General features: G+C 50.1%; 1 protein-coding gene across 5 annotated transcripts in view; it reads left to right on the forward strand.

Moving 5' to 3' along the window:
* GRIK5 (glutamate ionotropic receptor kainate type subunit 5) overlaps positions 1–12,717 on the forward strand; it is an 84,717-nt gene that overhangs the window by 56,365 nt on the left and 15,635 nt on the right. For 4 of the 5 annotated variants that reach the window (XM_039466118.2, XM_074385603.1, XM_039466117.2 and 1 more), the window contains 3 exons: positions 2,954–3,070; positions 3,261–3,370; positions 3,858–4,031. In XM_039466118.2, the coding sequence (XP_039322052.1) occupies positions 2,954–3,070; positions 3,261–3,370; positions 3,858–4,031 (401 nt within the window). The remainder of the gene's footprint in view (positions 1–2,953; positions 3,071–3,260; positions 3,371–3,857; positions 4,032–12,717) is intronic. The other variant, XM_074385602.1, reaches the window with a different exon arrangement.

The raw sequence follows: 12,717 nt of genomic DNA on the forward strand, positions 1-12,717 counted from the left end.
GTTCCAAATCCAGGGGTCAATTAGAGCAAGATACTTAGTCTCTGTACCTCAGTTTCTTCACATGTAGAATGGTGGGAATGGAGGTCCCACTTCGTTGGGTTGCTCTGGGGACCAAACAAGCTACTCCAGGGAAAACCCTGTGACAGTGACTACATGGGGTAAGCGCTGTGTGTGTGAGCGTCTGACTGTGTGAGGTTCCATTGTGGCACCAGGGAAGAAGAGGTCTCTGCATCTGGGAGGGTCCCAGAGGAAGCAGCCACATTCCTGGGCTTCAGCAGAGGTGGATGGGACATGAGACACAGCAGATCCTGCTCTGAGCTGGCCGCCGAGTGGTGCCAGAGACATATGACATGTCCAGCTGGCCCTGTCTCTAGAACGCCTGTGGTTTAGCAGCAGAGGCAGAGAAGAAACAGATATTTTCCAAATTGGGTGAGGGGTTAAGATCAAGTGGTGTCCAGGGAGTAGGGGTCCATGAAAGGCATCCTAGTGTAGCAAAGGCATGAGGGTCCCTGGAGGGATGGATGGGATCCAGCTCTGCAGGGTAGATAGGCACCTCAGGCATAGCCAGAAAGAAGCTGGCACGAGAGAGAGGGGTGGCGAGTAGCCCAGGAATGTGGTGGGGGAGGCATTGGCTGCCTGGGATGCCATTCAGAAAGGCTACACTCGGTCAAACCAGAGCAGGATCTGTTGGGAACCTGTTCTTTGCAAGCTCTAGGCTGCCCCACTGAGCCAGACAGGCAAGGAACCTGTAATGGGATGAAGACAGCCCATCTCCATTCGTACTAAGAACAGGACGATGGAGTCAGGTGCAGTGGCTCACGCCTATAATTCCAGCACTTTGGGATGCCAAGGTGGGCAGGTCATCTGAGGTCAAGGAGTTTGAGACCAGCCTGACGAATACAGTGAAGCCCCATCTCTACAAAAATATAAAACTTAGCCGGGCATGGTGGCATGTGCCTGTAATCCCAGCTACTTGAGAGGCTGAGGCAGGAGAATCGCTTGAACCTGGAAGGTGGAAGTTGCAGTGACATGAGACTGAACCACTGCACTCTAGCCTGGGTGACAGAGCAAGACTCTGTCTCCACAAAAAAAAAGGTGGGGGGTGCCATGGTGAATGTGAGAGAGGAACCTGAGGTGGGGGTGAGGTGGTCTGGAGGCTGCTTTGGGGAGGACTGAAGAGGTGGGTGTGATGGGAGCCTGGAATGGGGAAGAGCTGGGGGGAGAACATGTGCAAAGGCCCTGAGGTGGGCATAAGCCTGCTGGGTTGAGGAAAGAACAGGCCATGATGGCTGAAGCAGAGCTGGCAAGACAGAGGATGTGAGGGGAGGCTGGCTGGGCAGCTGAGCCCCAGGTCGCCAGGGCCTCTTGGCCATGAGAGGATTTTGTCTTAGGTGCTGGGGGAAGCCATAGCAGGTTTTAAACAGGAGACTGCCCCCTTAGCTTATATGTGAGGAATGGATTGGGAGGTTATGAGTGGCAGCAGGGGGTGCCGGTGAGGTGGCCAGTGCTGTGGTCAGGAGTAACATACCAGTGACCCATGCCTGGGTGGCGGAGGTATGAAGAAATGAACAGATCTCAGGACTGTTTTGAGAGCAGAGCTGCTGTCCTTGCCTAGCCCAGCAAGAGGCAGATATCTGGCCCAAGGGACGGCACCAGGAGTGAGTGAGGAGGAGGCCAGTGTGGGAACAAAGGATGGGGGGGTCCTTAGGCTTTCAGGAGGAAGTGGGATCTTGAGTGCTGGCCCCCGGACTGGAGCCCACCTGAAAGGCCATTGCTTCCTCCTCTCTGAAATGAGAATGTGGCCACCACGCATGGCCTTGCCAGAACAGACCCCCAGTGGGTGCTTAAAATAATTGGAGTCCTACATTAGCTGTGACAATTCCCATGACGATTCATGTATTAGTCATAAAAGTGGCAAGCGTACAACAAAGGGGATAGAAGCTCCCTACGCTCGACACCCAGGAATTCCCAGAGAGATTCTCTGAATCCACATTCTGGGCCCCTGCCACACTGCCGCCTCGGGATGATGCTTTCAGGGCTGTGCTGTTTCGCTCTGCTCTGCGGCTGTATTGAGGCTGGTGCCATCTCTCCCTTACCTGGCTTTAGCTGTTTAGCCTGTGCCATCTCCCTCTCTGTTTGGGGTCATCTTTGGGGTCTATGTCCTCTCTCCCCAACCCTGGATTTCACAGTGGGCCTGTCTGCTCTCCCTTTGACCTTGGGTTTTGTTTTCAGCCTGTGCCACTTCTCTCTACCTCGTGGTTACCTTTTGTGCCATCTCTCACTGACCTTGGGTTGGTATTTGGGTCCTGTGCCATCTGTTTCTGACTCCAGTCAAAGTTTTGGGCCTGGGTTGTCTCTCCTTCATCCAGGGTTGTGCTTTGGTACTGGTGTTATCTCCTGATCAGGATGCTGTTTTGCGCTTGTGCCCTGTCTCCCTGACTATACACTGACTGGGCCAGGGCCTGGGTTATGTCTCCCATGGCTGTAGATGCTGACTTGCACCCTTCCTCCTCCCCCAGGGTCATTTCTGGGCCCTGCATCCTCTCTTCCTGCTCTGTGTTCTATCCAGACCTGTGTTATTTAGAGTGCTGTCAGTCTCAGCCTCTTCAGGACCTTGGCTCTTTTATGGCCCTAGGGAGAAGCTGCTGCTCGAATTGGAGTTTGGGGAACCCTTCCATCCCCACCCAGCCCTTGATGTTGGGGCATAGTTGAGGCCTGGGGACAGAGTCAGTGTGCCTGGAGATGTGAGGTGATGAGGATGGACACGTGATGAGGGTGTGATTTCAGGCCCAAGGTGGGCTCCTGGAGTCAGTCCAGGCTTCTGGCCCCTTCCCCTCCCTACCTCTCTCTCTCTCACCTCCCTCAGTCGCTCACTCTCCATGCATTTCTCTTTAACTGTCCACTAATGTCTTCCCCTCTGCCCCCCTCCACCCCTGCCTGGCTTCCCCTCCAGCAGAAGGCAGACCTGGCTGTGGCCGCCTTCACCATCACAGCCGAGCGAGAGAAGGTCATCGACTTTTCCAAGCCCTTCATGACCCTGGGGATCAGCATCCTCTACCGAGTGCACATGGTATGGTTCCGCTGGAGACCGTGGGCTGATGGCCTGGCATGGAGGCTCAGGGCAGGGGGCTATGAGTGGGAGCCAGACTCCCCCAGGACCTCAGATGGGCCGGTGAGGTTCCCAGGTCCCTGGTGGGGCAGGGGCTGGGTGTGAGGCTCAGGCCAGGGGTGGCTCTGGGTCTCACTCCCTCTCCCTGTAGGGCCGCAAGCCCGGCTACTTCTCCTTCCTGGACCCCTTCTCCCCTGCCGTGTGGCTCTTCATGCTTCTTGCCTACCTGGCTGTTAGCTGTGTCCTGTTTCTGGCCGCCAGGTGAGTCTACTGCTTACTGGGAAGGAAGGGGCTGGAGGAGACACAAGCCAGGGCCTCTGGGACCAAACTGCACAGTCTCTCTCGGAACCTTCCTTGGCCTTCCCTTCAGGGCCTCAGATTCCCTATGCCCTCCTTTCTTGATTTTGTGCCCTGTGTCTGGGTCTCATTCTTCCTCTTGTGGCTCTGACTTGGGCTTTGTGGTTCAGTGTCTGGGTCGCTCCCCTTCCTACTCTTCCTGCCTTTTTCCTCTTTTGCCTCCTCCCTTCTCTATTTCTCTCTGTGCATCTCTGTCTGTGTCTCTGCCTCTTCTGTCTCTATCTCTGTGCGTCTCTCTCTGCCTCTTCTCTGTGTGTCTTTGTCCGTCTTCCTCCTTTTTTCCTTCTCTTCCCCTTCTGATCACCGTAACTTTGCCTTTTTCTTTTGCTTCTCTCCTTTTCCTCCTTACCTGGGCCCTGGGCCCCATCCACTGCTTCATGTCTCTCCACAGGCTGAGCCCCTACGAGTGGTATAACCCGCACCCGTGCCTGCGGGCGCGCCCCCACATCCTGGAGAACCAGTACACGCTGGGCAACAGCCTGTGGTTTCCCGTGGGGGGATTCATGCAGCAGGGCTCGGAGATCATGCCCCGGGCACTGTCCACGCGCTGTGTCAGCGGAGTCTGGTGAGAAGCTTTCTATCTGCCTCTGCTTGGGCCTGGGGAGGGACCCTTCTGAGGCCTGGAATGGGTTAGGGCATCTCCTGGCGAATTTGATTCCCTATTTTCCCCTGTAGAGCTGTGTGACTCAGAATGGGGTTGGGGGCAGCTGAGCTCCAGTTCTGCCACTCACTGGTTGTGTGAGCTTGGCCAGGCCTCACCCATCCCCTGCCTCAGTGTCCTTCCCTGAAAGATTGGGAGAAAGATGCCCACATCTCAGGGTTGTGAGGATTCATTGAGGCTGCTGAGGAAGAGTGCTCTGTGAGCCCAACAGCCTTGTGTGGGCAGGAGAGGTACGATAATAACAAGATCAGTGTCGCTGTCTTGGACATTGCCCTGGTCATCATAGGGACATAGAATCTCTGAGCCAGGACAGCCTTCACTGCCTAGATGTTTTCTCAAAGTCGCATAGGGGCCCAGTATCTCAGACAGAACTTCTTTGCCCCTGTCCCAAGCTCCAAGAAACTACATGTCAGAGAGCAGACACCCACAGCTTATGGTGTTTGGACAACAGGGTTGTTATTTTGAGACAGAGTTTCCCTCTGTCACCCAAGCTGGAGTGCAGTGGCACTGTCTCAGCTCACTGTAGCCTCCACCTCCCAGGCTCAAGCAATTCTCCTACCTCAGCCTCCTGAGCAGCTTGGATTACAGGCATAGGCCACCACCCCTGGCTAGATGTGTTTTTAGTAGAGACGGGGTTTCACCATGTTGGCCAGGCTGATTTCGAACTCCTGACTTCAAGTGAGTTACCCACCTTGGCCTCCCAAAGTGCTAGGATCACAGGTTTGAGCCACTATGCCCAACCTTGGCCTACAGTTTTAGAAATTAGATGCCAACACTTTGAGCAAATTCAGTCACAAATTTAGATTTCTTGCTTTCCTTGAAAATCTGGGAGATCTGGCAGCGCTTGGCTGGCATTCCTGCCTGGTATCACAATCTGCTCCCATCCACCCCCGTTCCCACTGCCCACTGCAGTCGCCTGCTGGCCTGGCCTCTGTAAGCATCCACATTTGCTACCCTGGGCTTTAAATAGCAGCTAAACTTGGTTGCTGTTCCTGCAACTCTTCTCACCTCCTGTTTCTCAGGAGAACCACGGAAAGCCAAGGAGAATGCTTAAAACAGGGAATATCCTCCCTGTTTACGGATTAGGAGACTGAGACCCAGAGAGAAGGAGTGGCTTGCCAAAGACTGTGTGTCAGCTAGAGGCAGGGCCGGGACCAGACTCCTTTCCCCGTGCCAGGGGGTCCTCAACACTGCCCATGCCCAGCGCAGCCCTCAAGGCCCTTGGGTGCCTCTCTAGGGCAACCCCAGGTATCTGGCCTTCTTGAGGAACACTCTTCCTCACCTTCACACCACAGAATTCACTCACTATAGTCATTCTTTTACAGGAAAGGGTCTCTATCCAGACCCCAATAGAGGGGTCTTGGATCTTGCATAAGAATTCAGGGCAAGGCCATAACGTGGTAGCGTGTTTATTAAGAAAGTAAAGGAATAAAAGAATGGCTACTCCGGCCACGCATGGTGGCTCATGCCTGTAATGCCAGCACTTTGGGAGGCTGATGGGGGTGGATCACCTGATGTCAGGAGTTCAAGACCAGCCTGGCCAACATGGCAAAACCCCGTCTGTACTAAAAAATACAATTAGCTGGGTGCAATGACAGGGGCCTGTAATCCCAGTTACTCAGAAGGCTGAGGCAGGAGAATTGCTTGAACCTGGGAGGCAGAGGTTGCAGTGAGCCGAGATTGTGCCATTATGCCATTACACTCCAGCCTGGGAGACAGAGCAAGCAGCTGTCTCAAAAAAAAAAAAGAAAAAGAATAGCTACTTCAATTGTCGCTTGAACTTGGGAGGGGGAGGTTGCAGTGAGCTGAGATCTCACCACTATACTTCAGCCTGGGCAACAGAGCGAGATAAGTAAGTAATAAATAAATAAGTAAATAAATAAATAAAAGAATGGCTACTACATAGACAGAGCAGCCCCGAGGGCTGCTGGTTGCCCATTTTTATGGTTATTTCTTGATGATACGCTAAACAAGGGGTAGATTATTCATGCCTCCCCCTTTTAGACCACATAGGGTGACTTCCTGACATTGCCATGACATTTGTAAGCTGTCATGGCACTAATGGGAGTATAGCAGTGAGGGCAACCTGAGGTCACTCTCATGGCCCTCTCAGTTTGGGTGGGTTTTAGCCGGCTTCTTTACTGCAACTCATTTTGTCAGCAGGGTCTTTGTGACCTGTATCTTGTGCCAACCTCCTATCTCATCCTGTGACTTAGGATGACTTAACCATCTAGAAATGCAGCTCAGTAGGCTTCAGCCTCATTTTACCCAGCTCCTATTCAAGATGGATTTGCCCTGGTTCACACACCTCTAAAAATTCCACAGATGCCTGTTGAGCATCTGTGTGCCAGGCAGTCAGGTAAAATCAGCCCTATCCCTGCCCTGGAGGGGCGGAGGAGCCAAGAAGAAACAAACAGATAAATCAACACTGGACATCCTATTGTATTCAAAGAATAGGTCCCAAAGATATTATCTAATTTGTACCTTTTTCAATTCAAGACTAACCTTAATAGGTGGCAGGTTTTCCCCTTCTCTTAACTAAGTGGAACTAGCTGCAGTGTGGCAGGCATTAGCGATTCACCTGGTCCACTGGCTTGGACACTTGTGAGTTTTGATAGTTTTTTTTTCTTTTTTATGGGTTTTTTTTAATGGTTTTGGATGGGCATCATTTCAAATTATACCCCTGTAGAGGATCGATTGAGCCCGGGATGTTGAGATTACAGTGAGCTGTGATCACGCCACTGCTGTGATCACTCCAGCCTGGGTGACAAAGCGAAGCGGTTTCAAAAAAAAAAAAAATCACAAAAATACAAAAAATCCAATGAAAGCCCTATTCATTTCCTATTGCCACTACAAAAAATTACCACAAATTTAGTGGCTTAAAACAATACACATTTATTCTCCTATAGTTCTGGAGGTTGGAAGTCTGAAATAGATCCCAGTGGGCCAAGATCAAGTTCTTGGCAGGGCTGGTTCCTTCTGGAGGCTCTAAGGGAGAATTTGTTTCTTTACCTTTTCCAGAGTTCAGAAGCCACTTGTATTCCTTGGTTCATGGCCCCTTCCTCCATCTTCAGAACCAGCAGTGTAGGATCCACAAATCTCTCTCTCTAACTTCCTTCTTCCACTCATAAGAACCCTTATTTCCTTTGGGCCTTCCTTGATTATCCAGAGTAATCCCCCCATATCCAGATCCTTAACTTAATCACAGTGGCCAAGTCACTTTTTGGAAGTAAGGTCACGTCTTCACATGTTCTGGGGATTAGGACAGAGACGTCTTTGGTGGTGGTAGGCAGGGCCTATTCTGCCTGCCAAGTGAGATGTACTAAATTTTCCATATAATGATGTTGCAGATGCACATAAAGTGTGCTATTGAGGAGCCAACCAGGATACAGTAATAGAACAGTAGAGTATGGGGGTGGTCAGAGAAGGGCCCCCTGATGAGGTGAACTGGGTTGAGTCCTAAAGGCAGAAACAGAGTCATCCATGCCAAGGAGAGGGAGGAACATTCTAAACAGAGGGAGAGAGCCAGGTATGTGAGGTGCTGAGAGGGTGCCCAGGAGACCTACTGTGACAAATCTGGTCACGTCCCCACAGTAAGGTGGGGGGCAGACTAGTGCAGGCCACTGCTTCTGCCACCTGGCCAGTGGCCCTCTTCCTGAGGGTAACACTCTCCAGCCAGCTGTTTTCTGCCCCTTCCCATCAGTGTCACCCAGACAGCCCCCACTCATGTCCCCTCCCTCATCAGAGCCTTTGGCCCTGGGGCCCACTCTCTTCTGCACCCAAAGTCCTCCCACACATTCACTCATTCAGCAGATGTTTGTAAATCTTCAGATGTGACGCAGCACCATGACTCAGCAGGCCAGTCTCCGCCCTGGTGGGACTCACGGTCCAGTGGGGGAGGTGGGGTTTGGTGCCATCACCCTTGGGGACTTGGCTGGTAGCTGACATACAGCAGCTGGGCCCCTTCTCTTCAGTGCCCCCTCAGCGCACAGCCTCCTGCAGCCGAACCTGAGAGCTTGTCACTATTCAGGACAGCTCTGCCTTGGGAGTCAACATGTTTTTTTCCTTTTTTTTGAGACAGAGTCACTCTGTCGCCCAGGCTGGAGTGCCATGGCACAATCTCGGCTCACTGCAACCTCCACCTCCTAGTTTCAAGCAATTCTGCCTCAGCCTCCCGAGTAGCTGGGATTGCAGGCGTGCACCACCTTGCCTGGCTAATTTTTGTATTTTTAGTAGAGATGGGGTATTGCCATGTTGGCCAGGATGATCTTGAACTCTTGACCTCAAGTGATCCACCAACCTCGGTTGGCCTCCCAAAGTGCTGGGATTACAGGTGTGAGCCACTGCACCCAGCTGGGAGTCAATATTTCTAAGGTTTCACTGTGACCATGGTCCCTGTCCCTCCTGACTCTCCCTTGGTCACTTGGTGCGTGAGTCCTCTGATCTCCCTTTCCATTCTGTGAGCCTTCCTGCTTTCACTCGTCCATCTCCAGGTGGCTCCTAGGCTGTCTCTGCAGCCATTGTCCTCAACTTTTCCTCAGGTCCTTCTTTCCCCACGCCCTCCTGGCCAGAAAACCCCAAAATCTCAGATCTAGCCAGTAGCTTGTCTGTGCCCCCTTAACCCCAGCTGTACCAGGGGCACATGCAACCCCTTATCCATACCTCCAGTCCCTCTCTTACCTCCAGGCAGCATTTGCCCGGTTGGTCACCCTTCTAGAAACTCCTTGCTTCTAGGCTCTGTGTCTTCCTGGTTTCCCCCAACCGCTCTCATTCTCTTTCATTTGCTGTGGGTTCCTTCTGCCCTTGCCACTCCTCATATGGGGCGTCTTGCTCACACCAGTGAGTTTTCAGTGCTTGCAGATCCAGTACCCTCTTTTTATAACAAATATTTTAAAATATGTCCTTTTCCACCCTGAGCTGAAATTCAAAGGTAATATATCTTCCTACACAAATAATTTGTAAAAAATCAATATAATATCCTAATTGCAGTAAGAAGGAGAAAAAGCAGGGAAATGACTTCTAATAAAATAATATGGCAATACACAAATGCCTGGGTGTGGTTACACTGGAAGACAGACTGCGACAGTCGGCGCCCGCTTAGAATGAGTAAGTGACATGATGAGAAGATCATTTAACAGAATTGTGCTGCCACTTGATATCTGACACATTGAAATAGTTGACGAATGAGTATGTTTGTGCAAATACAAGTCAGTGTGAATGTGATGATCTGCTAATGCAGCTGCTGCAGGGGTCTTGACTTGGGTCTCAAGTGCGAGCGGAGTTGCTGTCAGAGAGATGATTTCCCCCATCACTGAGCAGCAGTCAGCAAAGTTCCAAACAAAACAACATCCAGTAGTTCCTCAATTCAAACAAGAGGTGCTTTTCTGGAAATTTTGGTTTATATTATAGTAATGCCAAAAAAATACTTGGGTTTTTAATGTACCAATGAGTTAGGCTTAGATAATCACAGAACAGGTATTCCCTGTTATTCAGACCAGGCCTCGAATTTTTGGGCTGTTCTACTCTGACCACTGGTGGCCTACACTTTACCAAACACCTGCCAGGGTGCCCTTCCTGCCAGAGACCACTGTTCCATACACACTGTCAGGGGCCATCTCACCTGCTGCTGGACTTCCCTTGTATGAATACTAACACTTCTGAAGTCATCTCTAGACCCCTCCCTTTATCCAGCCCACTGGGACTGCTCCTCTTGGGAGCCTAACAGACATCTCCAAACTCACCTTGTGCAAAACAGAGCTCATGTCCTTACTCCCAAGTCTGACTCACAGTCTGTGTTTACTCTGCTGCTTTAGTGAGTGCCTGCATCACCACCACCAGTCTCCCACACTGTGTCCTCGGGCTAGAGCAGGCGTCCCCAAACTATGGCCCGTGGGCCGCATGCGGCCCCCTGAGGCCATTTATCCGGCCCCCCGCCGCACTTCAGGAAGGGGCACCTCTTTCGTTGGTGGTCAGTGAGAGGAGCACAGTATGTGGCGGCCCTCCAACAAACAGTCTGAGGGACAGTGAACTGGCCCCCTGTGTAAAAAGTTTGGAGACACCTGGGCTAGAGGGTGCCCTGTATGTACCAGGCACTGAGTAATTTTTGTTGTTATTGTGTTGTCTTTTTTTTTCTTTTTTGAGATGGAGTTTTGCTCTTGTTTCCTAGGCTAGAGTACAGTGGCACAGTCTCGGCTCACGGTAATCTCCGCCTTCTAGATTGAAGTGATTCTCCCGCCTCAACCTCCCGAGTACCTGGGATTACAGGTGCCACCCACCACACCTGGCTAATTTTTATAATTTTAATAGAGATGGGGTTTCATCATGTTGGCCAGGCTGGTCTTAAACTCCTGACTTCAGATGATCTACCCACCTCGGCCTCCCAAAGTGCTGGGATTATAGGCGTGAGCCACCATACCCGGCCAAATAATTTCATTTTGCATGGATGACAGCATTGACCTATAAGATGGATTAGGAGAGACTTGGTTTCTGAAGAGATTGAGCCAGACCTTGGGTCTTTGTGTCTTGGGGTTTTGGTTTTGTTTTTCAGGAGGCTGTATAATTCATCTGTCAAGCTCTCACTCCATCCCCATCCCAGTGCCTAGCATAGCACTTTGCATGTGTGTTCTGCAGAGGACAGCTGCTGTTTTCAGTATTATGTGCTGGGAATGTGAGGGTGGGAGGTCTGGGAGGCCCTTTCAGCATCTCTTCTGCCTTCACGCCCCATAGAAACATATGGTCTGCAGGGACCCTGGCCATTCTTGCCAGGAGGGAGGACAGACGGTAAGACAAGCGGTTGCTCTGGGGTCCCCCAGCCAGGATGGTGGGAGCCTTTTCTCCCGGGTTGGTCGTGTGTCACCAAGACAATGAGAGCAGACACTTGCATAGCACTTGCTGTGTGCCAGATTTGCTCAGTCATTCTTCATGAAACCCAGTGAGGAAGGGCTTAGGATTGAACTAACCTCACAGGTGAGGAAACTGCAGCACAATTCCAAGGTCACACAGCAAGGCAGTGATGGAGACAGAATTTGGGGATTTTCCAGAAATCTTTCTATTATTGATTTCTAATTTAGCTCTATGATGGTCAGAGAACATCGAGGACTTTAATCCTTTTAAATTTACTGAGACTTGCTTTAGAGCTCAGCATACAGTCTGTCCTGGTAAATGTTCTATGTGGACTTGCATTGAATGTGTTTCTGCTGTTGGTGTGTGCAGTGTTCTATAAGGGTCAATTGGGGCCAGTAGGTTGATCATCTATTCAAGTCTTCTCTATCCTTACTGATTTTCTACTTGTTACATCAATTATTGAGAGGAGTTTTGAAATCTCACCCTGTAATAGCAGGAAATTTTTCTATTTCTCTTCTATTCTATCTGTTTTTGCCTCATGCATTTTAAAGTTTTGTAATTGGGCACATAAATGTTTAAGATTGTCATATCCTCTAGATGAATTGACCCCTGTGTCATTATGTAATGTTTCTCCTTATTCCTGGTAACATTCCTTCTTCTAAAGTTAACTTTATTTGATACTAATATAGACCCTCTACCTTTCTGATGCGTAATGTTTGCATAGCATATCTTTTCCCTGTTCTTTTACTCTCAACCCATCTAGATTATTATATTTAAAGTGTGTTCCTTTTCTTTTCTTTTAAATAGACATAGGCTGATGGGAGCCTCTTCTACTGGGTCAGTCATGGGTCACCAAGACAATGAGAGCAAACCCTTGCATAGCTTCTCATTGTCTTGTTTTGTTGCCCAGGCAGGTCTCAAACTCCTGGGCTCAAGTGATCCTCCCACCTTGGCCTCCCAAAGTGCTGAGATTACAGCTATGAGCCACCACACCTGACCATCACGTGTGTTTATTTTTTCCTTTTCCTTTTTATTTTATTTTATTTTATTTTTTTTGAGACATATTATCAGGGAGTGCAGTGGTGTGATCTCAGCTCACTGCAACCTCCACCTCCTGGGTTCAAGCAATTGTCCTGCCTCAGCCTCCCAAGTAGCTGGGACTACAGGCACATGCCACCACACCCAGCTAATTTTTATATTTTTAGTAGAGGCAGGGTTTTACCATGTTGACCAGGCTAGTCTCAAACTCCTGACCTCAAGCGATCCATCCGCTTCTGCCTTCCAAAATGCTGGGATTACAGGCATGAGCCACTGTGCTCAGCCCCAAATATGTTTCTTATAAACAGTATATACTTAGACCTTGGAGCAGAGTTTGGCCAACTTTTTCTGTATTGGTCCAAATTGTAAATATTTTTTTTAAATTTTATATAGTAGTTGTACATATTTTGGGGGAATTTAGGTGATTTTTTCTTTTTCTTTTTTGAGATGAGGTCTTGCTCTGTCACTCAGGCTAGAGTGCAGTGGTGCAGTCATGGGTCACTACAGCCTTAATCTCCCAGGCTCAGGTGATCCTCCTACTTTAGTCTCCTGCGTATCTGCACCACCATACCCGGCTGATTTTTTTTATTTTTGGTAGAGATGAAGTCTCTCTATGTTGCCCAGTCTGGTCTCAAACTTTTGGGCTCAAGCAGTCCTCCAACCTCAGCATCCTGAAGTGCTGGGATCAGGGTAATTGGGAAATCCATTC

Source organism: Saimiri boliviensis, chromosome 14, assembly GCF_048565385.1.
Source record: "Saimiri boliviensis isolate mSaiBol1 chromosome 14, mSaiBol1.pri, whole genome shotgun sequence".
NCBI lineage: Eukaryota > Metazoa > Chordata > Mammalia > Primates > Cebidae > Saimiri > Saimiri boliviensis.